This window comes from Esox lucius, chromosome 18 (genome assembly GCF_011004845.1).
Source record: "Esox lucius isolate fEsoLuc1 chromosome 18, fEsoLuc1.pri, whole genome shotgun sequence".
Taxonomy (NCBI): domain Eukaryota; kingdom Metazoa; phylum Chordata; class Actinopteri; order Esociformes; family Esocidae; genus Esox; species Esox lucius.
The window spans coordinates 8,983,921-9,010,524 of NC_047586.1; the positions used below are offsets into that span (position 1 = coordinate 8,983,921).

General features: G+C 51.3%; 1 protein-coding gene across 2 annotated transcripts in view; it reads left to right on the forward strand.

Annotated features, from left to right (window-relative positions):
- rev3l (REV3 like, DNA directed polymerase zeta catalytic subunit) overlaps positions 1-26,604 on the forward strand; it is a 54,551-nt gene that overhangs the window by 23,597 nt on the left and 4,350 nt on the right. For both annotated transcript variants that reach the window (XM_029114740.2, XM_034287982.1), the window contains exons 2-25: positions 2,792-2,981; positions 6,423-6,497; positions 7,354-7,517; positions 9,640-9,775; positions 10,006-10,100; positions 11,050-11,154; positions 11,891-11,975; positions 13,599-13,738; positions 14,093-14,218; positions 14,388-14,622; positions 14,848-14,990; positions 15,303-19,152; positions 19,343-20,205; positions 20,565-20,653; positions 20,927-21,052; positions 21,534-21,726; positions 21,937-22,048; positions 22,780-22,895; positions 24,178-24,296; positions 24,500-24,618; positions 24,770-24,911; positions 25,375-25,619; positions 25,725-25,833; positions 25,958-26,164. In XM_029114740.2, the coding sequence (XP_028970573.2) occupies positions 2,792-2,981; positions 6,423-6,497; positions 7,354-7,517; positions 9,640-9,775; positions 10,006-10,100; positions 11,050-11,154; positions 11,891-11,975; positions 13,599-13,738; positions 14,093-14,218; positions 14,388-14,622; positions 14,848-14,990; positions 15,303-19,152; positions 19,343-20,205; positions 20,565-20,653; positions 20,927-21,052; positions 21,534-21,726; positions 21,937-22,048; positions 22,780-22,895; positions 24,178-24,296; positions 24,500-24,618; positions 24,770-24,911; positions 25,375-25,619; positions 25,725-25,833; positions 25,958-26,164 (7,784 nt within the window). The remainder of the gene's footprint in view (positions 1-2,791; positions 2,982-6,422; positions 6,498-7,353; positions 7,518-9,639; positions 9,776-10,005; positions 10,101-11,049; positions 11,155-11,890; positions 11,976-13,598; positions 13,739-14,092; positions 14,219-14,387; positions 14,623-14,847; positions 14,991-15,302; positions 19,153-19,342; positions 20,206-20,564; positions 20,654-20,926; positions 21,053-21,533; positions 21,727-21,936; positions 22,049-22,779; positions 22,896-24,177; positions 24,297-24,499; positions 24,619-24,769; positions 24,912-25,374; positions 25,620-25,724; positions 25,834-25,957; positions 26,165-26,604) is intronic.

Sequence of the window (26,604 nt, forward strand, 5' to 3'; positions counted from 1 at the left end):
CACAGGCCAATTTCCATAGTGATTAGGAGCGCTGCTGGTACCACAACCGCTGTAGCGCCGTGCCCTGAGAGGAACTCCAAGAGGCGGAGAGAGCGATGTCTGTCTGGGTGATCCACAGGTCAGTCTGTCTGTCTCTCCGTGTGGCCCGGCAGACCGACCATATCAGGGCACAGTAGCAGCTAGCAGGCAGCAGTGTGCCCTCTGACTGTACAGCGCTGAGATCAGACCTGCTGCCGGAATGCTGAGTCACTCAGCCCTGCTGCAGATCTGGAGGAGGGGGGGGGCGGTGCAGGGGAGGGGGGGGTATTGCGAGGAGCGACAGGAAGATCTCAGGGAAGGGGAAAGAGTGAGGCAGAGGAAGGGGAAAGAGTGAGGGGATGAGGGTGGAAGGAGAAGAACAAGAGGGCGTGTTGTGGGGGGGGGGGGTTGATGGACGAGAGGGGCATGGGATGACTTGGATGGAGAGAGAGAAAGTGGCCGGTGATCTCCAAGCTCCTTCTGTAGATAAGCCTGCCTGCAGTGGTTCAACAGTCAGTCGATCAGGAGCTGATGAGTGTCTGGGGACTGTTCTACTCAGACTGGAAGAGAGGCTTACAGGAGGGAAAGATGCCCCGAGACCTCACGCAGTCCCAACTCTACGACACCAGTGCCCCGCTTGGTTCCGGAGGAGACGGTGTTCCTTGTGAGGAGAGGATTCCTGCAGCAGCTGGACCCGTTGGGGACGGAGCCTCGTCCTAATATCGAGATAGATGGGAATCAGTGCTAATGTACCATCCAAGCCTACCTCACAAGCCTAATGGGAAATGGGTTTTTATGACCGTTATTTTTGTCCCCCCTCCATAATCTGATCAAACGTTAGATGTTTCCGTTCATTTTTGACGGGCCGGTCTTGATCTTGCCTTGCGAAGACGACCTGTGGTGTGGGTGTTTACGCCAAGCCAGGTGGGATTCTCCGCGTGCTTCAGGGCGACGGTGTGTAGATGGCGTTCTCTGTGTGTGTCTCCCTCTTCCTCACAGGCTCTGAACTGGCCAGCTGGGTGGGAAGAATCACTTGTTTATATCTCCCCGCTGCCTGTCAGGGGGTTGCGCTGCTCGCTGGCCCCCGTTGCCTAGCAACTGCAGTAGCAGCTTCACAAACAGCGCTGGCTGTGTCTACTCAACGTTAGATAGCACGGCACACGCATCCCTCGGAGAGACTCTCTCAGCCTTTCAGGGGGGCGGGGGGGGGGGGGGGCGTCCTTTGTGCTGCTGGCTGCCTTGTATGGCTCTCTGGGTTGTGTCACTGTCATACAAGTGGGTCTCTACCTTTGCCACACACACACAGACACCTCCACCCCACAGACACCCAGCTGTACCCACCATACTGACACATTCCCCAGGCTGGTTCCTCTCCAGACTACCTGTCCCTCCATTGGTTTGTCCCTAGAGGAGAGACACTGGCCCCTTTTACACTGTGTTTTGGCGTTATGATCAGCTGTGATTGGATGGCATCCCGACTGTTGGCCTCCGATGGACAGTTCCCCCTCGTAGTAAGATGCGTCCACTCTGGCCACATTGAGTCATTTTTTCATCTTACTTTTGTCTCCGGTTTTATGTAGATGAGTGGTTTGGTCACAGTAAATCAAAAATGGCTTATTCAGTGTTTTACATTATTTTCCTATTTCCTTCTCATATAGCAGCCCTACATAAACCAAATCTAATTATTATGAAATTTTTAAATAATCTAGGAATATGTACCAACTAAACGATTGCCAGTTGAATGACTGAACCGGGACTATTAGTTGAGTCAAAGTGCAATGATATGAGGTATGAAACATTCATTGATATGGGTGAGTTAAGGTTACTAGGTTACAGGATGAGGGGTGCATGCCGACCTGGCAGACTGATGAGGCTGACCGTGGGAGAGGAGAGGAGCCTCCTGTCAGTCCAGCCGTCTCATGACATCTGCTCTGCGCCGACCCTTGCCCGCCCCCAGACACAGGCTCCCAGGTGTGATCGCGGAGCTGGCACGGTGTCGCGTCGCGGGTCTGACGGCAGGCCTGAGGACACGCCTCGGCCACGACCCCGAGCCTGGGGAGGACGAGGCCGCCACTGGGGTAGCCCGGACCAGAACCGGCCCGTCTGGATTTCAGCTCAGCGTGTGTGAAAGGCTGTCCTAGGCTCCCTACTCCCACATCAGTCATCCTCAGCATGACCTCATCCCATGTCAGCCCCCCCCCCCCCAACCCATTCCGTTTACTTATGGAGAGCGAGAGTACCTCTTCGGCTATCCAGTGATTTAGCTAATGGCCTGTTCTCGGCTGTGGCGGCGTGCAGTGCATTCATGAGTCAAAGCATCTTTATAGGTCTTTGTTGTTTCCGTGGGTTTGTCGGAGCAGCGCTGGCTGGCAGCGTTGGTCTTCCTGCGGTTGGATACTGTGTAAGAGCTGTTTTACTGGCCTGGGTGAATTCCCCTCCCCCGGCCCAGGCGCCAGTCCATCCATGTTGTATGCAGGTCTTTGTTTTACTAGCCTGTCAGTAAAAACATGTCACTTGACTGACTGCAGATATGTTGAAAGTGGGCAACGGATTTTTTGCTCTGTGTTAAACCACCGTTAAGAGTTTGACTGCTACTTCTGTTTTGTTTCATGATCCTGCGTAACCCTAACTCCATAACCCATAATGCACCATGCCTTTTGACTCCGCTCCGCCGTTTTCACTACAGGCTCTCCCGTTTACAAACACCAACGTATGTCTGAAATGCAGCCTCTCAACCGGACCCGTCCGTTCCGTCCCTTTCTGTCTCCCCCAGGTCAGAAGACGTGCCTCCACCTCCACGGTGTCTTCCCGTACCTCTACGTGCCCTACGATGGCCACGGGCGGCAGACGGAAGGCTACCTGCGTCAGGTGGCTTTCAGCATCGACAGGGCCCTCAACGTGTCCATGGGAAACCCCTCCTCCAACGCGCAGCACGTCTTCAAAGTGTCTCTGGTGTCTGGCATGTGAGTAGCCGCTGCCTTTCTGTGAGACGCGTCGCTGCTGTTTGGTTGGGTCAGTGGAGGTCCGGCGCAGTCTCGTGTTTCCTTCTCCTCAACCCACAACTGCTGTTGCACACTCCTCCACATGACTCCCAATTTTCTCAATTATTTATTTTTGTTTGTTAAATTTAATGCCTCTATCAGACATGATTTGGAGAATTGATGAGCTTGTGGCCCACACTGTGCTGACCCACACTGTGCTGACCCACACTGTGCTGACCCACACTGTGCTGGCCCACACTGTGCTGGCCCACACTGTGCTGGCCCACACTGTGCTGGCCAGGACAGGCTTCTGATTATCTGCTGGAGCTGCCCGGGATGTGTTGCTCCCCATTCAGGCCGCACACAGCTTAGCTAAACACCTGGATAATGCAACATGGCATGTAGACATGTTGAAATTGTTCATAAAACCATCTCTGTGGGTAAGAGCCCTTTTACACTCTAATAAGGTACCGGTAGCTTCTGGCTATTCAGGGACCAACATCTCTTAAAGAGACAGTGCTCATTTTTTAAAGGAAAATATTGCTCCATCTATGCAAATGTAGTGGATCAGCACAATAGCATAAACCGTCGCCAGTAAAAATGTGTTCCACATGGAATTGATTGGCATCTGTAGCCCCATGAAGCCTAAAAAGCTCAGTAATGTGATGCATGGTGCACAATCATACAGAGATACCAGCACTCACCTGTACTGTGATTAGGACATGCGTTAGAGGTGTGGGTAGGACATGCGTTAGAGGTGTGGGTAGGACATGCGTTAGAGGTGTGGGTAGGACATGCGTTAGAGGTGTGGGTAGGACATGCGTTAGGGGTGTGGGTAGGACATGCGTTAGAGGTGTGGGTAGGACATGCGTTAGAGGTGTGGGTAGGACATGCGTTAGGGGTGTGGGTAGGACATGCGTTAGAGGTGTGGGTAGGACATGCGTTAGAGGTGTGGGTAGGACATGCGTTAGAGGTGTGGGTAGGACATGCGTTAGGGGTGTGGGTAGGACATGCGTTAGGGGTGTGGGTAGGACATGCGTTAGGGGTGTGGGTAGGACATGCGTTGGGGGTGTGGGTAGGACATGCGTTGGGGGTCTGGGTAGGACATGCGTTGGGGGTCTGGGTAGGACATGCGTTGGGGGTGTGGGTAGGACATGCGTTGGGGGTCTGGGTAGGACATGCGTTGGGGGTCTGGGTAGGACATGCGTTGGGGGTGTGGGTAGGACATGCGTTGGGGGTGTGGGTAGGACATGCGTTGGGGGTGTGGGTAGGACATGCGTTAGGTGTGCGGGTAGGACATGCGTTGGGGGTGTGGGTAGGACATGCGTTGGGGGTGTGGGTAGGACATGCGTTGGGGGTGTGGGTAGGACATGCGTTGGGGGTGTGGGTAGGGTGTGTGTTAGTGGCGTTGACCTCGTCAGATGTAGGCATATCCACTTCATACACTGTACTTACCTGTGATCAGAAATTGTGGTATTGGAGGAAAAGTCTGTCTTCTTTTTCACACATCTAGTGGCATGAAGAGATTATTCAGACAGCTCAAAGTGCACTGATTTAGGCCTTAATAATGAATGGCTGCTGGTGTCTGTATTTACTGCTAAGGCCGTGTCTTCTCCACGTTTCGCTTAGGTGAAAACCGTTCTCGGCGGACAAATGCCAGAACTATCACAGAGTCACAATTAATTATCTGTATTTTGTTTTCCGTTGATCAGTCACTCTCTTAACATGTTTTGGGGAAGAATCGTTCATAACACAAGGAAGTAAGCACAGGCTTAGATTACAACGCAGCAGCAACGTTTGGCAGTGGGAGGCCGGCGAACAGGGCTGGCTACTATCTGCAATGCCACGATGACAGGGAAAGCAATGTTACTGCCTCTGCAACGCTGGCAGAATATATTAGTAGAACTAGATCAATAGCTAGATCAACATTTAGACAACTGGGAATTCTGATTCACACAACATTGAAGTTGAGCGGAAAGGGGTGTGCGCGTGCGCGTGCCGAGAGGAAGTGGAACAGCGCTCGTTGTTATCCAATCGTGGCAGCAGGCTCAACCTACCCAGTGTTTTCTGTACAGACAGCCAAGCAAGCCAACTTCATTTGTAGAGGGCCAGTCGTAGCCGTTGCATCGGAATTACTCGTTTTCTTTATTATCACAGAGAATTTCAGAATCGTATGGAGAAAAAGTTCCTCATCCTTTACAGTACAGTACTTACATGTTGTCGGCTTCCTCAGCACACCCACTGTACGTCCGAACACAGTTTATCGGTACCATTAAAATAGAATCTGTTTGGTTCTGAACATAGGATGGAAAACAGCACAGGGTGCAGTGGTAATGATACAGCTCCACGTACAGTGGATATTATAAAGTCTACACACCCCTGTTAAAATGCCAGGTTCTTGTGATGTAAATGAATGAGACAAAGTTAAATAATGTCAGAACTTTTTCCATCTGTAATGTGACCTTTAATGTGAACAATTCAATTGAAAAACCAACTAAAATCTTCAAGGATTTGGATGTGTGGTTTGAGAGTGAATATCCATAATCCTTGAAAAAAAACTAAATTCCGGACTGCTAAAAATTTTATGAATAAATGTTGACTGGTTATTGTGTTGATCATTTGGTTGGGTTATTGTTTTGTTATTGAGTATCATAATTTACCTGATATTTGTATCAAAGTCTAAATTCTGGTGGTGTGACAACACTGTTTTAGGCCTGTTGCTTTAGTAAAACTCAAATGAAACAACTATTTCAGGCTATTTCTGGTCAAACATGTGTGACTTGTTTTACATGGAAAAAGTAAATCTTAATTGCTGTATTTCAAACAGACCTCTTGTGAGGTGCTGGAGGTTTTGTACAACAGCCAGCAGTGTAGATAAACCAGAGTCGGGGGATCCTCAATTGTCATTAAAATCTCACGTTTGGGGCCGTTTTGACTTGTAGATTACAGATGGACAGAAATTCCTGGTCGAAATGTTAACGGTGTGTCATCTCGTCCAATAAGAATACAGCCTGCCTGACAGCGCCAGTCTCCTCTAGACCGATAGGTCTGGTTATAGACGTCTGTGCACGTAACCGTGGCGTCTGAGGTAGCACTCGCTCTATATCAGAAAGCCAACGTTTTAATTGAATTGGCAAACGCGCACAGCGATGCGGTTGATTAACAATGACAGCTTTACAGTCGTGGGGTGGGTGGGGGGGAGGCGATAATGTACCTAACTGGGGCGTTGGTGAACCACTCAACTTGTAGTTTTGGGGGAGGAGGGAGGACCTGAGGAATCAAGAGAAGACACATTGAAAAAGGGGCCAGGGTTTAGTCTAGAGGCGGACAGTCTTCCTGTTAGAAGGTGAACAGTAGGTCAAGTCCATATTTGGTATTATGATGTATTCCCAAGAGGTTGTTGATTGTGGTCTCTCTCTACAGGCCTTTTTATGGATACCACGCCAAGGAGAAGCAGTTTATGAAGATATATCTGTACAATCCTCAGATGGTCAAAAGGTGAGGGCGTTTTACTCTTCTTCTCTCACTAGATAGTGGTGCGCCACATTCTTTACCTGTCTGTTTATTGGCCAGAATGCGTGTGCTTGATGCTTACTAATTATACTGACCGCCACACTTTGGTTGTTCAAATCACTTGCTGTGTGTTTGTGTTTTCGACAAAGGGTGTGTGTGCATACTCCAGTTGGAGGCTTACAGAGGTATGTGTGTGTGTGTGTGTGTGCGTGTGTGTGTGCATACTCCAGTTGGAGGCTTACAGAGGTGTGTGATTGTGTGTGTTTGTGTGTGTGTGTGTGTGTGTGCATACTCCAGTTGGAGGCTTACAGAGAAGGTGTGTGCTTGTTAGTGTGTGCACTCTGTTGCAGCTGTTATCTATTAATGCCGGGAACATGGGAGGGGACGTGGATGTGGGAGCGGATGTGAGAGGAGAGGGGGCGTGGCAGGAGGGGAGTGAAGAGGAGGGAGGTGGGGTCAGGAATACAAATTTCTGACGTAGTGTTGGGAGCTGGTGTCTAGAGCCCCTGTCATGTTTCACCTCAGTCAGTCACCCGCCTACATTACTATGTGAATAAATGACAGAGGACGATTGGTGGGAAGTTTACGTTTCTAATGTAAAACGGCATGTTGTCATTTTATCCATTTATCATTTACCAGCGATCACTGTAGACCTCAAGGTGGATGAAATAAAAAAACATATCCGCTGCTGAATGAGACCGCCTCCGACTCGCTTCGTTTCCTTTTGTGCGTGTTGAGACGGTGTGGACTTTGGAATGGATTGTCGTTCCTCGACCTGTAAAAACATCTGCGAATAGAAGCCGCCGTGTGTCTCTAACGGCGCGTGTGTGTGTGTTCCCAGGGTGTGTGAGCTGTTACAGGGCGGCGCTGTCATGAACAAGAGCTACCAGCCCCATGAGGCCCACATCCCCTACCTGCTGCAGCTGTTCATCGACTACAACCTGTACGGCATGAACCTGCTCAGCCTGGCAGCCGTCAAGTTCCGCCGGGACCCGCGGCGCAAAGGTGAGAGACGCCCAGGGGAGGTGTTTCGTCCAGCGGCGGCGCTGCCTGGCCCCTATCCTACACCGCCCACGGTTAGCCGAAACTGACCCAGGATCAGCGCGGTGGGCCGACTCCAGCCAGGTGCCGTAGGGGGGCCAGGAGCAGGCTGGGGCGGTACCGGCGTGTGACACACTGACGTTTGGTGTGGGACACGGCTTGTCACCTCCGCTCCGCACTGTTGATTTGTGTGTGTGTGTGTGTGTGTGTGTGTGGGGAGTTGCAGTATGGCCGACAAGTCACAACGGATTGAGGCTTGTGCATTTTTCTGCTCTGCTGGACAGACAGCCCCATTCTAGAGCTAGTCTTCCTCCTTCCTCCTCCACAGTCCTGTACTCCTCTAGGGAGGCTGCGGGAGGGGGGGCTGCCATGCTTTGTGTCATGATGTATTAGCAGAGTTCTGTACACTGGCCTTGAGATACCTCTCCTGTAGCTCTCGCACTATCTCACACAGACGCGTGCTCATGCGCACGCACATCCCTCGCTGTCTTCATCCTCGGAAACTTTCCAAATCCCTGACTGCGTAGAGAAAGGCACTGCTAAAGGCCGCATGGGACCAGTCAGGGCCTGGCATAGATTCCCGACCAGGAGGAGACACTGTCTGGTACCACACGCCAGCCTGTTGAGCATGCAGACAACAAGGACCAATCCACCAGCCCCAGAGATCCAGGCCGCACGTCCCCGTCTGTTGTCCAGTCGTTCAGCCGGAGAGACCGTCAGTCAGCTCCGCTTCTCTGCGCTAATGTCAGGGGTCTCTTCGTCAGCTGGACAAAAAACAAACACCGTCCGTCTGGGGAAATAAACGACAGGGGGCTTTAATATGGAGCCCTTGTTAATGACGTACTTTTTAACTGGGGTGTTCATTGACGTTTGCGCCGTGCATCCTCGCTCACCTCTGCCAACCAACACAAACGGCCGGCAGCAAGCCAATTCGGGACATCTGATATCGCCTAATGAGAATGACACCGGTAAGCGGCGTGGGCTGAGACACCTCTCTGGGAGGGTTGAATCCTTTCCCCCCGGGTCGGATCGTGAACTTGGCTTTGACATCGCACTCGTCTCCAGCCTTTCCAGCCTCACAGAAAGCAGCAGATAGGCTCTTTCTGTTTGATCTTGACTGAGGCTTACTGAGGGCTAATCCCGGTCTGTGTTGATGCTACAGAACCGGCAGGTATGGCCACTTTGAAATGCTCTTCGTGCCTGATTGACTTTCACTTCAGCATGACAGCACCACGCATGGGAGGGGTTAATAAATCAACCAGAAACCCACCCTTGCTTCTAAAAAGATGTTCACACAACACTCTCCCCAGACAAAGAGAAGCCTTGAAAGTTAAATCCTCTTCTGGATTTAACCCAATCAATGGAGAAGAGGGTTGCAAAGACCAAAAAAGAATGTATTGTCACCTGTTTACACTCTTCTTATGATTGTTCCAACTTGAAAGTGATTTGGTAATCTGGGATCAGGTGAAGACCGTGACAAAAGGATTTAGGATTTATCTCACTTGGTAGAGCATTTAAGCTAGTTTTTACTTGGTAGAGCATGTAAGGTAGTTTTTACTTGGTAGAGCTTGTAAGCTAGCTTTTACTTGGTAGAGCTTGTAAGCTAGCTTTTACTTGGTAGAGCTTGTAAGCTAGCTTTTACTTGGTAGAGCATGTAAGGTAGATTTTACTTGGTAGAGCATGTAAGGTAGTTTTTACTTGGTAGAGCGTAGTTTTTACTTGGTAGAGCATGTAAGGTAGATTTTACTTGGTAGAGCATGTAAGCTAGCTTTTACTTGGTAGAGCATGTAAGGTAGATTTTACTTGGTTGAGCATGTTAGCTAGCTTTTACTTGGTAGAGCATGTAAGAGGTGGCAGTAGGACAATATATGCAATCACTTCTTTTAGTATAACAACGTCTGCTTAATTTCTCAAATGTCGATTTTTTTTCTGTTTGAAATATTCCGCTGGTGTCCTGGTGGCGGCTCTCTCTCTCTCTCTCTCTCTCTCTCTCTCTTAGGTTGACGGCTCTGTTAAGGGTGCTGGTGAGTTTGCCAAAACACAGTCATTTATTGGCATTGTGTTGTGTTTGTCCCACATCTTGCAGAAGAATCCCACCCAGACAGAGAAGGGTCAACCAACAATCCTGGAACCAGCCCCTGGAAGAGCCCCAGTACCTCCCTACTGAATGACAGCACCCTGGGGGGGATGTTGGCCCGCTGGGAGGAGGAGGCACTGCCCAGGTGAGCTGCACCTGCACAAACTGATGATGTGGGCCTCTACACTGCTAGGTCTTATGTCTTGTTTGTACATTGAGCTTTTTATTTGTCTGTGTCAGCTCAACTGTTCTTTCATGATGTTTACACACGTCTTACTCCCTGTCTCCCTCCCTCCTTTCCTGTCTCCCTGCCTCCATCCCTCCCCGTCGCCCCCCCCCCCCCCGTCCTCCCTGTCTGCTTCTTTCTCTATGCAGTTCTCTGTTTCTGGAGGATGTGGAGAAACAGAGTACATGTGAGCTGGAGGCGGACGCTGTGGCTGCTGATATCCTGAACCGCCTGGAGATTGAGAGTAAGGACGACCACACAGGGTCAGACTGACAGACAGATGATCGGCATTAGCGCTGAGTCCATCTTATTTATGTATATTGTTATAGTTTGTTCTCCCCCCTTTTTATAATTTATCTGTAACGGGGATGTCCTTTGAGGCTCTTCCACATCCGACAGTGGCCGCTTCACAAATGGCAGCCAGTTTCCCATAGGGCACTACAACTGACCCAGAGGAGGCCCAGAGGAGCCCTGCTTAGGCTGTAGGGATGTTGTTTGGGACGTGGCCTATGTAACACAGTTGAGGCCTTCAAAGTGTCTGACTCACACCCTACCGCCAGGCTTCTGCTCTCCAGCGCCTCAGACCACTGACCGCCGGGTCCAATTCAGACGCTGTCCGCTCACCGTGTCTCCGTGTCCTCCCGGTGCCTCAGGCCTTCTGTCCAGGGAGGGTGAGCGGGAGGTGGGGGAGGGTGGACGAGTGGCAGACCAGATTGAAGTGGGAACTGGAAGCTGAGAGGGAACACTGTGTTTAGAACAAGCAGTGATTTTCATCTGTGGCTGGGATGTGCCCCAAGACATGCCAATTCAGAATGAACTATCTGGTTACAGCCCGTCCCTGATATACGCTGGGAACAGGATGACTCTCGGGTGTGTTTTTGATTAGGTGTGCTCAGAGTGTCGGTCACAGTGCTGAAAGACGTGTCACAGCAGGACAGTCTACATGTGGTCTTGGCATGTTCATTTTCCATCAACCTCAAAAACGGATACTAACTCTGTTGAAAAGGAAACAAGGAAGGATTTTCAGCCTGTGTTTAGTTCTGAGTGTTTGGCTCTGGATCTGTGATCTGAATGTAGCCTCAATGTAGTCTCTGAAACAAAGGCCCTCATTCAACCGACTTTCGATTGATGGAATGACTGGGAGGTGCATAGGTTTATGTGCGGTGATCTATTCTAAAACTGTGTGTGTTTAGATCAGATTGGCAGGAATCCTGGACTGCAGGCCATCTGGGAGGATGAGAAGCAGAGACGACGAGAGAAGAACCAGTCGTCCCAGATAGAGACCCCACAGTCACAAGGTGAGTGAACCAGTCATCTCAAATAGGGACCCCACCGTCACAGGGTGAGTGAACCAGTCATCTCAGATAGGGACCCCACGGACACAGGGTGAGTGAACCAGTCATCTCAAATAGGGACCCCACAGTCACAGGGTGAGTGAACCAGTCATCTCAAATAGGGACCCCACAGTCACAGGGTGAGTGAACTAGTCATCTCAAATAGGGACCCCACAGTCACAGGGTGAGTGAACCAGTCATCTCAAATAGGGACCCCACGGACACTGGGTGAGTGAACCAGTCATCTCAAATAGGGACACCACAGACAGGGTGAGTGAACCAGTCATCTCAAATAGGGACCCCACGGACACAGGGTGAGTGAACCAGTCATCTCAGATAGGGACCCCACAGATACAGGGTGAGTGAACCAGTCATCTCAAATAGGGACCCCACGGACACAAGGTGGGTGAACCAGTCATCTCAGATAGGGACCCCACGGACACAGGGTGAGTGAACCAGTCAATATTACAGTCAAATGTCTTGCAGGAGTGTATACCTATTGACTGAATACTGTACTTTATGGAGTTCTCTGGCACAAAAAGTGCCATAATCGGCTTTTGGGGCATAGTTTGTTAGCTAATATAGTACTGTCTCTCAGTTTGTCCTGAATTCCGTGTATGTCTGAGCTTCACTACGGGCCTTGTGTCAGTATATCTTAGTGAACTAATTGAATCGCTGCCCGTGTTTGATCCTCTTTCAGATCGTGGGTTTGTCGCCTTGACGGAGAGTGAGAGAATCTTCATGAAGAGATTCAAGGAGATTCTGAAGGAAAAAGAGTTTGAAGTGTAAGTAGCAACTTGTCCCTCCATATTGCTTTTAATAGACCATAGGTCAGTCCTGCCACTTTCCCACTTTTTAGGACACCTTGACCGTAAGTCTGCTTGGTTTGAGGTGTTTTTAAAGGGCAGTAGTGGTGGCCTTTGAGAGTAAACACACATTGTTTCTGATCGCATAAGCAAGTCAATATGTCTACTCAGGGGACCACATCTAGAGAGAATTGACATGGGGTCTGCCTTTCATTGTTCATGTTAAACCAAACTATGTATTTCTCTCCTCCGCTCTATTGGTTAGTGTTGTTAGCGTCGGTGTACATGTACAGTCTGTCTTCCTGGTTCTCTCCTCCGCTCTATTGGTTAGTGTTGTTAGCGTCGGTGTACATGTACAGTCTGTCTTCCTGGTTCTCTCCTCCGCTCTATTGGTTAGTGTTGTTAGCGTCGGTGTACATGTACAGTCTGTCTTCCTGGTTCTCTCCTCCGCTCTATTGGTTAGTGTTGTCAGCGTCGGTGTACATGTACAGTCTGTCTTCCTGGTTCATCTCATCACTGTCAACGGCTGTGCCAGAGAACAGGGGGGGATGTTCTTGTGCCCCGCCCCCCTTGTTCCATGCTCCCCCCCCTCTCGCAGAGCAGAAATCATTTCCTGTTATAAATAAAAGTACAGTTGGCCTGGTGTGTTGTGTTCCATCAGGTCCAGATGGCTCCGATTCACAAAGCTAAGTTGATACCAACAGGATGAAAGCAGGGGGAGGAAAATATAACGTCTCAATCAGACGGGCCGGTATGGGAAGCAGTTTGGGCCTTGGCATCGGACCCGTCTACTACGGGGGGGGGGGGCACAGCTCAACTCTCACGGGCTGACTTGTTGTTGCTCCCCCACACACACACACACACACACACACACACACACACAGTCTCTCACTATTTCGTCGAAGCGGCGGAGATAAGGCAGAGTTAGCAGCTAAAATGTGTTAATCGCTGCAGGAATCTCCTGACACCTGCCCCCCCCCCCCCCCCCCCCCCCCCCCCCCTGTAGCCACCAAAGTCATTAGTGACAAGACTAATTAACACCGAGCGAGACAGTCATGCACACACAGGCTGTTCTCTGGAGGACCTCTGCACTCGCTCATCCGCCCCACAATAAGGTATAAAGACATACAGAATTTTTAATTAGTTCAATTCTTTTATGGAGAGCAATGGAAAATGTGCCTGAAATGTAGGTTTTCTGCTAATTGCTGCATTGCTATTTCCACCTTTTGTGTCCCACCTTGGATATTTTTCAATATTTATTTCAGTTGCTATGTAGCGTTGCTAAGCGATGCAAGGCTGTGGAGCCTGATAGGCGGTCTTTAGCCAAGAGGCATCTGGAGGAGAGCCCAGCTTCCATTCATACCACCTCCTCTGTCTCTCTCACACATAGGCACTCAAACAGCGTGTCGCTCTCTCTCTTTCACTCTCACACTAGTGCGGTCTCACGCCTTGCACATGTATCTCCTGATAAAGGAAGTGATTCGGATGAGAAGCGGCGGCTGGATCTCTGGGTTCCACGGGCCCTGCCCTGCCTATGACCTGGGTGATAACCTTGGCACGGCCCGCGCACTGCTCCCTTTAATCTATCTCCCTTAAAAACAGGACTCAGTGTGGGCCTGCAGATGACACCCTGGAGGATCCGCTCTCAGCTGAACTGTCTCTACACCCTGATGTCCTGACACCGGAGGAGGTGCGGTGTACCCCAGCCAACCAGACGGAGGTGCACAGAGACTCCCAGACAGGTGATAACCAACAGCTTTCCTCTGTGTCAGTCCCTCTGCCTCAAGGAGAAGGTGGGTCGGCATTTGTCCAAACCGCGGCTGAATTTCAAGTGTTTCACAAGTATTGATTTACATTAGCCTAATCAGATCGCTCTGTCTGCCAAGTATCCCGACGGGTCCGTCGAAATGCCAGCGAGGCAAAGCAACTGGTGCACACGGAGCCAGAATGGAGCCTGTCTGGGCCTTACGCTGAGCCGCTCAGTGTGGCGCTGGGCTCTGGTCGAATGTAGCACGCCATGTAGGATATCAGCTTGCCATTTGGAGAACGCCTAGTCTATCAGTAATGAAAATGCTCTTTCTTTTCCTTCCACTCAGACGCTAAAAGAAGCAGGGGTGAAGAACTGGAGGCCATTGTGGATGAGGAGGCTATTCTGAGTCTGTTGGAGAGCAGTCAGACCTTCCTTCCCCGCTCACAGAGATCCAACCACTCCCCCGTTCTCGGTTAGTGAACACACTGATTGTAATGATTACTGTGTTCATACCGTTTACGGAAAACCGCTTATCCTACTGACCTTTAAGTCTTTTTAGTGAATTATTGTTCATAAAGCATAGCTAATGCAGGGATTCCCCACCCCCCAATCGTGTGTTTGTGTGTCTGTATGTAACACAGATGGCAGCCAGGACCATGCTATGGTCAACCTGCTAGCAGGCCTGGAGGATGATGGGTACCGGGCGGCCCCGATGAGGCAGAACTCACAACATTCTCTTCCCGGCGGAGGGTACACTCACTACAACAGTGACGAGGAGGAGGAGGGGCCTGAGCTGGAGAGGGAGGAGGCAGAACTCAGTCTGATGATGTCACAGAGATGGGATAACGACCTTCCAGAACAGTCTTTCAGACAGAGGTGACAGATCCTCTACTTTACCGTTCATGTTTTGTCCAATAACAACACGCTATTGTAAGTTGAATACCTATTAAATGAGGACCACAACAGAACTGCGGTTAAATGTTTACATTTCAATAAATGAATACAGATGTTCGTCAGCGAGATCAAGGTCACATGCAGTGAGCCGTGAATGGGAACGGTGTAACCACTGCATCGTTGTTTAATCAGTGCCTTCCTCCCTAGATCTGGTGTGAAAGACGCAGAGGAGAGCTCCAGTGAAGAACCCCAGGACTCCTCCGATGATGAGATGGAGTGGAGCGGCGACAATTCTCTCTTTGCCAACCTGTCCATTCCTCAGCTTGACGGTGCTGCTGATGAAAACAGTGGTAAATAATAAGATCACGATATAAAACTGCATATTAACCGGGTGGTTTTGAATCCTGAATGCTGACTTGCTGATAACTGTGGTACATGATGCTCTAGTTGTGTGGGTAACCATTTTATAACAGTAATAACACAGTTTGTGATATTGCCAATGCGCGATATGTTGTTTCTCTTAGTCGTGGTATATTGCCAATATACCACACCTCCCATGCCTTATTGCTTACATATAACATATCTACAAATAATTTGTGCTTTCCTTTCAATCCTGTCAGTATAAAAAAATATATATATTTACTCTCCTTTCTCCTTCATAGATTCATCTTTAACGGACAAAGGATCGAGGACCCATTCGTCCCTCACTGTCACTGATAAGATCCTGGGGAAGAGGAACCCCTTTCCTGGGGAGACAGTCCATCTGGAGCCTCCACCCTCAGCCAAGATCCTCCTGGAGTGCAAACATCCGGAGCACCGGCAGGCCATGTCTCTGGACACGGAGGAGCCAACTGAAAAGCACTTTCTCGGCCAAAACAGTAAAGAGTGCTCCACAAGGTTGAAAGTGAAAAAAGAGATTCCCTACATTCAGCCGGTCAAACATCCCATCCCCTGTAACATTGCCAACCAGGCCGAGGTTTCTCAGATCTGTGCTGACAAAATGGACGTTGTTCGGCCTCTTTACACCTATGACAAGAAGTCAATGGCTCTGGATGAGTCGGACCTGGATGGCTTTTCGTTCAGTAATGGGAAAATCACCCAGAGCAGGAAAAAGTACAGTAGTATAAAGAATGTAGAGAAAAATCGCTTGTCCATCCTGCAGAACCATAGGAGCTTCTCCCTATGTTACTCTGAGCTGAGGAACTGCCCCAGCAAGACCGATCTGGAGCTGGGTCAGAAAGACTGTAAAAGCCCCATACTGAGAAACAGCGTAACCCCAGCTCCCTGCCCAATAGAAGAGGATGAGCTCTTGGCACCGCAGGAGGGAGAGATGGGCCAAGGTAGCGAGGAAGGGGACATGGGAGAACTGAAAATCCGGTATGAGGACTATCAGGAGAACAAGACGGAGAGAACCATAGTGGCCCAGCAGGAGGCACACTACAAGTTCTTCCCCAGTGTCATTCTCTCTAACTGCCTTAGCAGACCCACCAAGAAGGTGGTGTGTAATAAGGTCATCGACAGCTGTGCTAAGCTAGAGCAGGCGGAGCCCCGCCGGTCCAGGCTCAAGCTAAGCAAGAGGAGGTCGGTGGCAGTAGCTCAAAAGGGTAAGGCAAACGCAGCAGAAAGCCCAGGCACAGTTGGTCAAGTTGACACGGAGGGCCAAGTAGACATGGCCTTCACGTCCATCGTGCCAGCCTGCCAGAAGATCACAAACACGGAGGAGAAGCTAGCGGTGAAGTCAGTCGCAGAGGAGGCCGGACTCACAGAATCACTGCCAGAATCCCCAGGTTCTGCCCCAGCTATGTCCCCTACCGCTCTACCAGTCACAGTCGTGTCCTCTACCCCAGTCCCAATCTCTGCCATTCCCACTGAGGCGCCCGGGGAAGGCAGGTTGGCCCCACTGCCCGAGCTCCCTGCTAAAGTGACCTGCACGAAAGCCTCTGGTCTGCCCGGCAGCAAGTACACCCTGAGGGCCAAGCGAAAGATGAGCTACGACAGCAGTGAGGACGGGGAGCATTCTGGGGCTTCTCGTGTGAAGCACCCTTTGTCTTTTAGAGACCGCTTCAAAGACAGCTACGTCCTCAGCACACAGGGGCTCAAATACCAGAAACGACGGAAGATTTCCAGGAAGGAACCGAGAGAGCCACCCATCATCATCAAATACATCATCATAAACAGGTTCAAGGGTCAAAAGAACATGCTAGTGAAGATGGCCAAGGTGAGTGCTGAGGAGCAGAGGGTGGTGCTGACCCCTGATCGACTGGAGACGTACACTAAAATGGCCCCGCTCAAGACCTTTTGGCCCAAGGTTCCAGAATCTTCTGCGGTCAAGGTCCCCCTCGGTGAGCCCAAGGTTACTAAGAAACAGGTCAAACAGAAAGCTAAGGTCTACCCCGCCGCTACTAAGAAGACGATAATTAGCCCTCCCAAACCCAGGGTCAGGCAGGGGGTTGAGAGGCCCAGAAGGACTAGAGGCGTTAGAAAGGCCATGACGCGCCCCTCACTGCCATGCCCCTGGCCATGTTACTGTGAATTGGCCGATGACCACACCGCCGAGTACACTGACGTGATGGTGGAGTTGGGTTACCTGTCTGAGAGATCCCCTAGCCCTGCTGATTCAACGCCACCTCGGTGTTGGTCCCCCAGTGATCCCCTTATGGAAGCCATGTCATCTGATGGGTTGATGAACCCTTTTAATGATCCCTGTCTCAGTTCTGTTAGCCAGGACACCTGCCTGGAGTCCTTAGGCCGAGGTGCACGGAACCGAAGCCGAACTCGAAGTGTCAAATCCAGCAGCCCAAGGAAGCGGAATAAGGATGGTAAAAATCTTTCCGAGCGAGTAAAAAAGGAGTGCACTGCGAGAAGGAAAAGTAGTGGGACCCCAAGAAGGCGAAAAAAAGATCTAGAAAAAGGTGATGAAACTAGTGTGGGTGGTGACTCTGCTACTACTACTAAAACCACAAAAATGCGTAAGCCTCGAAGGAAGAAGCAAGCTGAGGACCCTGCACAGCCAGCGCCTGTAAGCCCCAGGGACTGTGACAGCTCTCAGCTACTCTACCCAGAGGATGAGCTTTGTCGTACTGAGTCTTCTTCAGAGGCAGTCCCTCCCTTTCAGCAGCCAGCTAACAAACCCAGGGACCGCACTGATTGCTCCCAGGCCAGCTCTGGTCCTAAAACACTGTCCCAGTCCTCCCAGTCCATTGAACCAAAGTCTGAAGGCAGTGAGAGCTCCATAATGGAGATCAACCAAAGCTTTTCTCTTGAACTGCAGCCCCACCAACTGCAGGGTTGCGCTCTGAAGGCAGACGCTAATGCTGACGACTGCACACTCCCTCAAGTGACATCCCCCAAGGGCACCCCTGAATCACCCTCCCCTCACTCACGCCTCAGGAACGGTGAGACCCTACCCGAGGATACATCTGGCCTGGCTGTTCTGAAGAAGCTCCTGCAAAAGAGGCAGCAGAAAGGTGGACAGTGTCTCCCGACCCAGACGGTTGGCACAGAGATCGCCCCGTCCACCCAATCACAGCCTGCTGCTGCTGCAACCAAGTCGTCAAGGCCCAGGAAGGCTCCCCTACCAGTCCAACGAAAACCCAGGGCCCCAAAAATTACAGCGCCCAAGGAAAGGAAGCCCCGAAGCCGAAAGGGGAAGGCAAACTCGCAGCCGGAGTTACATGTGAAGCTGGAGCCCACCATGTCAGACGATAGCCCGGTCTTCCTGTCAGACCCAGGTCTGGACAGCTGCTACTCCATAGAGGACAGCCTTTCCCCAGAGCTCCCGCACAACTACAACTTTGACATCAACACCATTGGTATCGGCAGCCAGGCTGAGTTCTCCAGCCTGTACATGGGCAACCAGTTTGTTCTGACCGACAAGAACCTGCCTCAAAAGTTCCTGAGTGACATCACCCAGGAGGTAATCCCTTCCCTAGCGCTGAGTGTTGAGAAGAGGCCCAGTAGACTGTCTGGTTCAGGGGAGGAACTTCATCGGAGCCTGTCTGGACCGTTGAGTCCTGACCTCTTTGACAAGCCGGAAAATGGTGACTATATCTCCAATCGTCTGACTCCTCTGGACTCTGAGAGGTTGCTGAGGAGCAGAGAGTGGGGGACGTCTCTAGGCAAACTGCACGGCCTCAGCCATTTCCAGGGCTTTCACTGTGAAAGGAAAGAGCTGCTGTTCTCTGCCCTTGACCCCATCTTACCTCTGCCTTTGACCTCTGCCTCTTTTGCTGACAACGAAGGGTCACCAACTGGGGACCTCCTGGAGGGGAACGACACTTTGACGTCAACCACGGCCAGTAGCTCTCCGCGCTCCGTAAGCTCTCTCTCCCAGGTGAAGGCCAGCAGCCAGCTCCTCAGGGGGACCGGGGGAGGGGGCCACATCCTAAAGCCCCTCATGTCCCCCCCCAGCCGGGACGAGATCCTCACCACCCTTTTAGACCTGGAGATGTCCGAGGCCACCTTCCAGGAGCCCTTCTGCAGCAACCCCTCAGACGCTCCAGGGAGACCCAGGTAAAATCACTTTCCTCACCAGGTTAATAGCCTCTTATGTCAACCACTGATGTGAAGACAGCCTCACAAACACATTTGATTGATTTAAAGGTTGAGTAATACACACAATAGAGATCTATGACAGATGAGGCAGTGCTGAGGCGTGACGTTGTAAATCAATCACTAATGTCCATTTCTAAATCACCTCCAGCGAGGTGGGTGGACGTAGGCTGACGGTGAAGACGAGGTTGGCCAAGGAGCTGGCGGAGTTCAACGGGGACCTGTCCCTGGAAGGCTTGCAATTCTGGAAGACCGCGTTCTCCGCCATGACCCGACCCGGCTCCACTCACACCATGGGACCCGAGGCCACAGGAGATCAGGATCAGCTCAGCCCATCCTCAGCCGGGGACCAGAAGGTCATCCTGCTGCCCTGCCGAAGTGCGCCCAGCCGTGAGCGTGTCCAGCTGTGGCTGGAGGCCAGGAAACAGTACGAGCACCTGTGCAGAAGAGGAAAAGGCGTGCTGGAGAGGGGAAGGTTAGAACGGCCAAGAGAGGAGCAGCAAACTAACAGGACTGAACGGCCCGTTCTGTTCCACTGTCAAGCTGTAAAGGACGAGGAAGGGTTAGAGAATCCCTCCGATATCAGGACTCCCAGGGAGAGGAGGGGCAATCTGTCCCGGCACATATCACCTGTCGGTGGGGTTGAATCTCAGGACAGCCCCAGGGGAGTGAAGCCTTTGTCGGAGGATGAAAGCTATTGTAAATCTAGTTCTCCAGACTCACTGGACCTGCCTCCATGGCAGCAGCCAACGCCACCCAGCCCCTCAGGACTCCACGCAGATGGGGAGAGGGGGGCATCGGACCTAGGATCACCGCTGTCCCCCAGGCTCTGCGCCTCCCCGGGGAGGACGGAGGAGAAGCTCTTCCTCTGCCCCTCTCCCTTACCTTCCACGTCCGCCCAGGGGGACGGGGGGAGGACAAGCCCCAACTTCCAGCTCCACAGCACACCGGTCCTCAGAAGACGCAGGGGCAGAGGCGAGGCGGAGCCTGTGTGCAGCAGCCCAGTGATGGAAGGTAGGTCCTTCCCCAGACCACCGGCCGTTTAGTAGCCGTCACTCTTCATCCAGCCTCAGCCGCTAATTCAGGCAGAGAAATTATATTACCGATCGCATCCGCTACCCATCTGCTGGGAGCTTTTTAACTCCCAACTTTCTTTCCTACCTCAGTGTGACATTTTTATGGCTGCCATAAATGGCTGCATAATTGACTAATCAAGCGTACCAGAATTGTTAATCTGTCACAGTAATTCATTGAATTAGTTTTAATGGGAACAGGTTGTCTGCATGCAGTTGTTTTGTCCTCTGGAATGTCATTATGTGTCACACAGCCCATCGCCGCCACCCTGATTTCTGGGATTTCTGTCCTCTCCCCAGACACTGAGTCCATGTCCCAGAGGCTGCAGCACAGGAGAGGGGAACACACTGACACCCTGAGGAGAGTGCTTCTGACCACACAGATGAAGGTCAGGACAGAACACACAATAGAAACTCCTGCTTGTCTTAGGCCAAAGATCCTCTTTAATTGTTGGTCTCTGTACACCCTGGTGTTCAATGTACAGCTTTGGAATATTGAACAACCTCAGACAAATACATAGCCCTTGACAAATATTATGGATTTGCTAATGTAATTAATCGGTCTTATCCGCAAATGGCATTTAGCATTTAATGGACCTGCCTTGATATGCTGTTGTTTCTTATGTGAACATGGTTTGCTCCTGTGTGTCTTGCGTCCCCAGAACCAGTTTGCTGCTTTGAACGTTACAAAGAAAGACAACACTCAGATTGAGGGCCCCAGCATCTGCAACTCGTATGGCTTTAAAGTCAGCTTGCAGAACCTCCAGGAAGCAAAGGCCCTGCACGAGGTTAGTCACAGACAGGCGGTCACAGACAGGCACCACAGAGACACTGATGCAGATAGGCAGACATCACAGAGAGATGCTGTCACAGACAGGTAGACAACAGAGGGACATTATCACAAACAGGTAGAAGTCACAGGCAGACATCACAGAGAGACACTGTCACAGACAGGCAGACATCACAGAGAGACACTGTCACAGACAGGCAGACATCACAGAGAGACACTGTCACAGACAGGCAGACATCACAGAGAGACACTGTCACAGACAGGCAGACATCACAGAGAGACACTGTCACAGACAGGCAGACATCACAGAGAGACACTGTCACAGACAGGCAGACATCACAGAGAGACACTGTCACAGACAGGCAGACATCACAGAGAGACACTGTCACAGACAGGCAGACATCACAGAGAGACACTGTCACAGACAGACATCAATGATAAGGAGTGAAAGTGACATCCTGGTGGCCTGTTATCTGTAGGTGCAGCACCTGATGCTGATGGGTATGGAGCTTCACGCTCTAACAAGACGGGACCTGGAACCAGACCCCGAGTTTGACCCCATATGTGCCTTATTCTACTGCTTCAGCTCCGACGCACCTCTACCTGACTCGGACAAGACCGAGTTGACCGGGGCCATTGTAGTAGACAAGGACTGCCTTGACTACGGCCAAGGTGATGGTCTCTCCCTCAGTTCCTCCGGTCACGATGTGTGGAGGACTCCAAACCTTTAAGTGTCGTCATTGTGTTCTCCCTCACTGTGCTTGGATTTTAACAGACGTGTGTGTGACTGGGTAGAGGGTTGTGTGACTGGGAAGAGGCTTGTGTGACTGGGAAGAGGCTTGTGTGACGGGAAGAGCGTTGTGTCTGTGTGCTCCTTTGCAGGTGTCAGAAGAACTGCCCCCCTTCTGGTCAGATCAGGAGTGTCAGGATTGCAGGTCACCTACACTGTGGATGAGAAACAGCTGTTCCAGGAAGTTGTCACTATCATGAGGAGGTACTGCATTGGCTGCTGTTGATTTGACCCATCGATTTTGATCGAGACCCCTTCTCGGTCTCCTTATGGCGTCTGTGGAAGCACGGGCTGTGTCGTTGAAGAAATCTCAATTTTGAAGTAGTCCATTTTCTTTGTAACAAATAAAATGTAATGGGCGGATCTCCTGGTGATCGCTTGGAATCATATGAGGGAGCGATCAGTCAATGCTTGCAGTTGAGTACTTTGAAAGAGTCTAAGTCCTCAATTGCAGTGTCCCTATAAATACGCATTCCATTCAGGTTGTGCCCTCTATTCGTCTCTATGATTTCACGTTGTGTTGTGACGATATAAAGGAGATCTAAAAGCTCCCAGTAGCTTTGTTGTTGTAAATCATTTAGCTGGGTGTTCATGTTCCCAACACTGTAGGCTGTAAAACGTAATAAAGAGAGTAGAACACACTGTTTTTATAGCCTGCAGTTTACTCTGTCAGTCTGCACCTCTATTTGGGCTGCGTGCCAACCTGTGCTTTTCATTAGAACATGTTCAACACTTACAGCACAAAGCACAACAAAACACATTTTTCCTTTTTTAAGGCATGAACAGGAGTTTATATCTATGTGACAATATATAGAATTCCGGATATGGACTCATTGGTTTCTATGTAATTTGCTAGTGTTTAATACATTGTTTCTGTGTTAAATGTTTTGTGTGGTGACTCCATGTTGTTAACACGGCCGTGTCTTGGGCTGCAGGTTTGACCCAGACATCCTGGTGGGCTACGAGGTTCAGATGCGCTCCTGGGGCTACCTCCTCCAGCGGGCTTCGGCTCTCAGCGTGGACCTGTGCCAGCAGGTTTCCCGGGTGCCAGGTAGGGCGTAACTAACCTGGCTCCTCCCATTACTCCACAACACTGCTTTCTCACTGCCATCACTGCACGGCCACAACACTGCTTTCTCACTGCCGTCACTGCACTGTCAACACACCGCTTTCTCAGTGCCGTCACCGCACTGCCACAACCCTGCTTTCTCACTGCCGTCACCGCACTGTCAACACACCGCTTTCTCACTGCCGTCACCGCACTGCCACAACCCTGCTTTCTCACTGCCGTCACCGCACTGTCAACACACCGCTTTCTCACTGCCGTCACCGCACTGCCACAACCCTGCTTTCTCACTGCCGTCACCGCACTGTCAACACACCGCTTTCTCACTGCCGTCACCGCACTGCCACAACACTGCTTTCTCACTGCCGTCACTGCACTGTCAACACACCGCTTTCTCACTGCCGTCACTGCACTGCCACAACCCTGCTTTCTCACTGCCGTCACTGCACGGCCACAACACTGCTTTCTCACTGCCGTCACTGCACTGTCAACACACCGCTTTCTCACTGCCGTCACCGCACTGCCACAACCCTGCTTTCTCACTGCCGTCACCGCACTGTCAACACACCGCTTTCTTGCTGCCGTCACCGCACTGCCACAACCCTGCTTTTTCACTGCCGTAACCCTGCTTTTTCACTGCCGTCACCGCACTGTGAACACTGCTGTCACCACACTGCCACACCACCGCTTTCTCATTGCTGTCACCGCACTGTGAACACTGCTTTCTCACTGCTGTCACCACACTGCCCAAACACCATTGTAGAATGCGATGAAGTTGTTCTGTATTTGGTGGGTGGTTCTGAGCCCAGCCCTCCTCTGATCCCAAAGCACTGCTCCCGCTCTCCTGTTAGCGCATATAAAACTGTTCTGGTTGGAGAATAAAAGGCTAAGCACCTCTTTAAGTAAAGGAAATTGGCATGCAGTGAATCCACAGCTTGAGATATTTTATTGAGAGTGTAGATGTTTCAATTCTAGGTTGATTATTGTCTGGTTGTGCGTGGATGCTGAGTTTTAAATCCGTTTTCATAAAAATGCTGTGCTTGTGTGTGGGTGAATATGCTGAACTCTGCTTTAAAACGCATTGCCGTGTACAGCAACATTAAGCAGGTTGCCCACGTCTGTTCTGCTACTCTACAGCCAGGCTCTCCCATTCAGGTCAGGGGAGAATGTGACTAGATATCTCCTGTCGTCTGGCTGCCCCCCCACACACACACACACACACACACCCTCTGCCGCGAGTTTAATAACGGCCGGCTGTTATCCTCAGGTGACACCAAGGAGAACCGCTTCGCTGCGGAGAGGGACGAGTACGGAGCGGACACCATGACAGAGATACACATAGTCGGGCGCATCATCCTTAACCTGTGGAGGATCATGAAGACTGAGGTAGAGCCGCCTGACCGCTGTGGGTGCGACAGACCTCAGTCCCTGAGGATCAGTGCTGTCAGCCTACTGTACAAATGAGCTGGTTCACCTTCTGATTGGGTGAATTACCGAGTGGCTGCAGATAATGTGGATATGACTTGTCTCCCGTTCATCTGAGGTCGTCCGTAGGGGCGTTTTATTCACTTTTTTTCTTTCTGTGTTAGGTGACACTAAACAACTACAGCTTTGAGAATGTGGCCTTCCACGTGCTTCACCAGCGCTTCCCCCTGTACAGCTCTCGCACCCTGTCGGACTGGTTCGACCACACCACTGACCTGTACAGGTAGGAACGACCCCCCCCCGTTGACCTGAAGCCATCTCTGCGATGGACTGTGTGTTTGGTTTCCGCGTGCCAAGCTCAGACTGAGCGCCCCTCGTTGTCTGCAGAACCTTTTGATCATATGTGCCCAGTTGACCCAGACTGTCTGTGCCAGGTGGAAGATGGTGGACCACTACGTGAGCCGGCTGTGTGGAACCATGCAGCTGCTCCAGCAGCACGACATCGTGGGCAGAACCAGCGAGCTGGCCCGGGTGTTCGGGATCCAGTTCTACCACGTGCTGACCAGGGGATCCCAGGTAAAAAAAAAAAGAAAAAACCTGGACCTCACAGATGCCTGGCTGTCGGCGCTGGTGTTGTTGGCCAGTGTATGGACAGCCTGTTTAGATGGATTTACAGTGATTCTGGCGCTTCACACGTGGGTCAGTTTGGTAGAGTTTATGGTTTGTCATTGGCCAGCGACTTCCCACTGTGATTTAGAGGACAGATCTGAACGGGTAACGTAAACCTGGCTCGCATCACCTCCAATGGCTACTCCAATGGCAGTCTACTGCATTCCATATGACGGTTTCAGCTGACGTGATTAAAATGTGCATGCTTCACACAGGTTACACCCATAGCACGATCTGACTGAACAGTGTAGCCAACCAATGAATGTTCACAGAGCCAGTGTTAGCTTGCCGGTCAGACACTGAGCAGAACCACAGGGGGAGTGGCCAGTGACGGGTCCACTCTCTCCTCTCCCCCCCCCCCCCCCCGCAGTACCGTGTGGAGTCGATGATGCTGCGCGTGGCCAAGCCCATGAACTACATCCCGGTGACACCCAGTGTGCAGCAGAGAGCCCAGCAGAGGACACCGCAGTGCATCCCACTGGTGATGGAGCCCGAGTCTCGCTTCTACAGCAACTCGGTGGTGGTGCTGGACTTCCAGTCACTCTACCCGTCCATCGTCATTGCGTACAACTACTGCTACTCCACGTGTCTGGGCCACGTGGAGAACCTGGGAACGTAAGGGCGGAGCGACCCACAGTAACGCGCGACTTTGCCCTTTGGGTGGTGTGAGCTGTACAGGTTCAGAGGTCATCACCCGTCACATGTGCTTTGACGTTTCAGGCATGACGAGTTCAAGTTTGGCTGCACCTCCCTGAGGGTCCCACCCGAGCTCCTGTACCAGCTCCGCAACGACATCACCGTCTCTCCCAATGGCATCGCCTTTGTCAAGGTACGCCTCGCCCACCGGCTCCGTCGCACGTTTCTCGTGTTTCTCCTGGCGTGAGCAGATTTTGATGGAATTATCTGTCAAGGACCTAAAATGAAGTGTGTGTGTGTGTGTTGTCTTGGTCCAGCGCACGGTGAGGAAGGGGGTCCTGCCCAGTATGTTGGAGGAGATCCTGAACACGCGGTTCATGGTGAAGCGATCCATGAAGACCTACAAGCAGGACAAGGCCTTGATGAGGCTGCTCGACGCCAGACAACTGGGACTCAAGCTTATTGCCAACGTGACGTTCGGCTACACCTCGGCAAACTACAGCGGACGCATGCCCAGCGTGGAGGTGAGTCACCAACAGTCCTCACCGTTAGCTGTTGTTCATGCCCAGCGTGGAGGTGAGAGTCACCAACAGTCCTCACCGTTAGCTGTTGTTCATGCCCAGCGTGGAGGTGAGAGTCACCAACAGTCCTCACCGTTAGCTGTTGTTCATGCCCTGCGTGGAGGTGAGAGTCACCAACAGTCCTCACCGTTAGCTGTTGTTCATGCCCAGCGTGGAGGTGAGAGTCACCAACAGTCCTCACCGTTAGCTGTTGTTCATGCCCAGCGTGGAGGTGAGAGTCACCAACAGTCCTCACCGTTAGCTGTTGTTCATGAAGGACAGGTTAGCTGTACACACAATCTCCTTTTAAAAGGACACTATATACATTACAATAATCATCTGTCTACCAGAACCAGTTACTATCTACAGAACCATCAGAACCAGTTACTAGTGGTCTAGGGGCG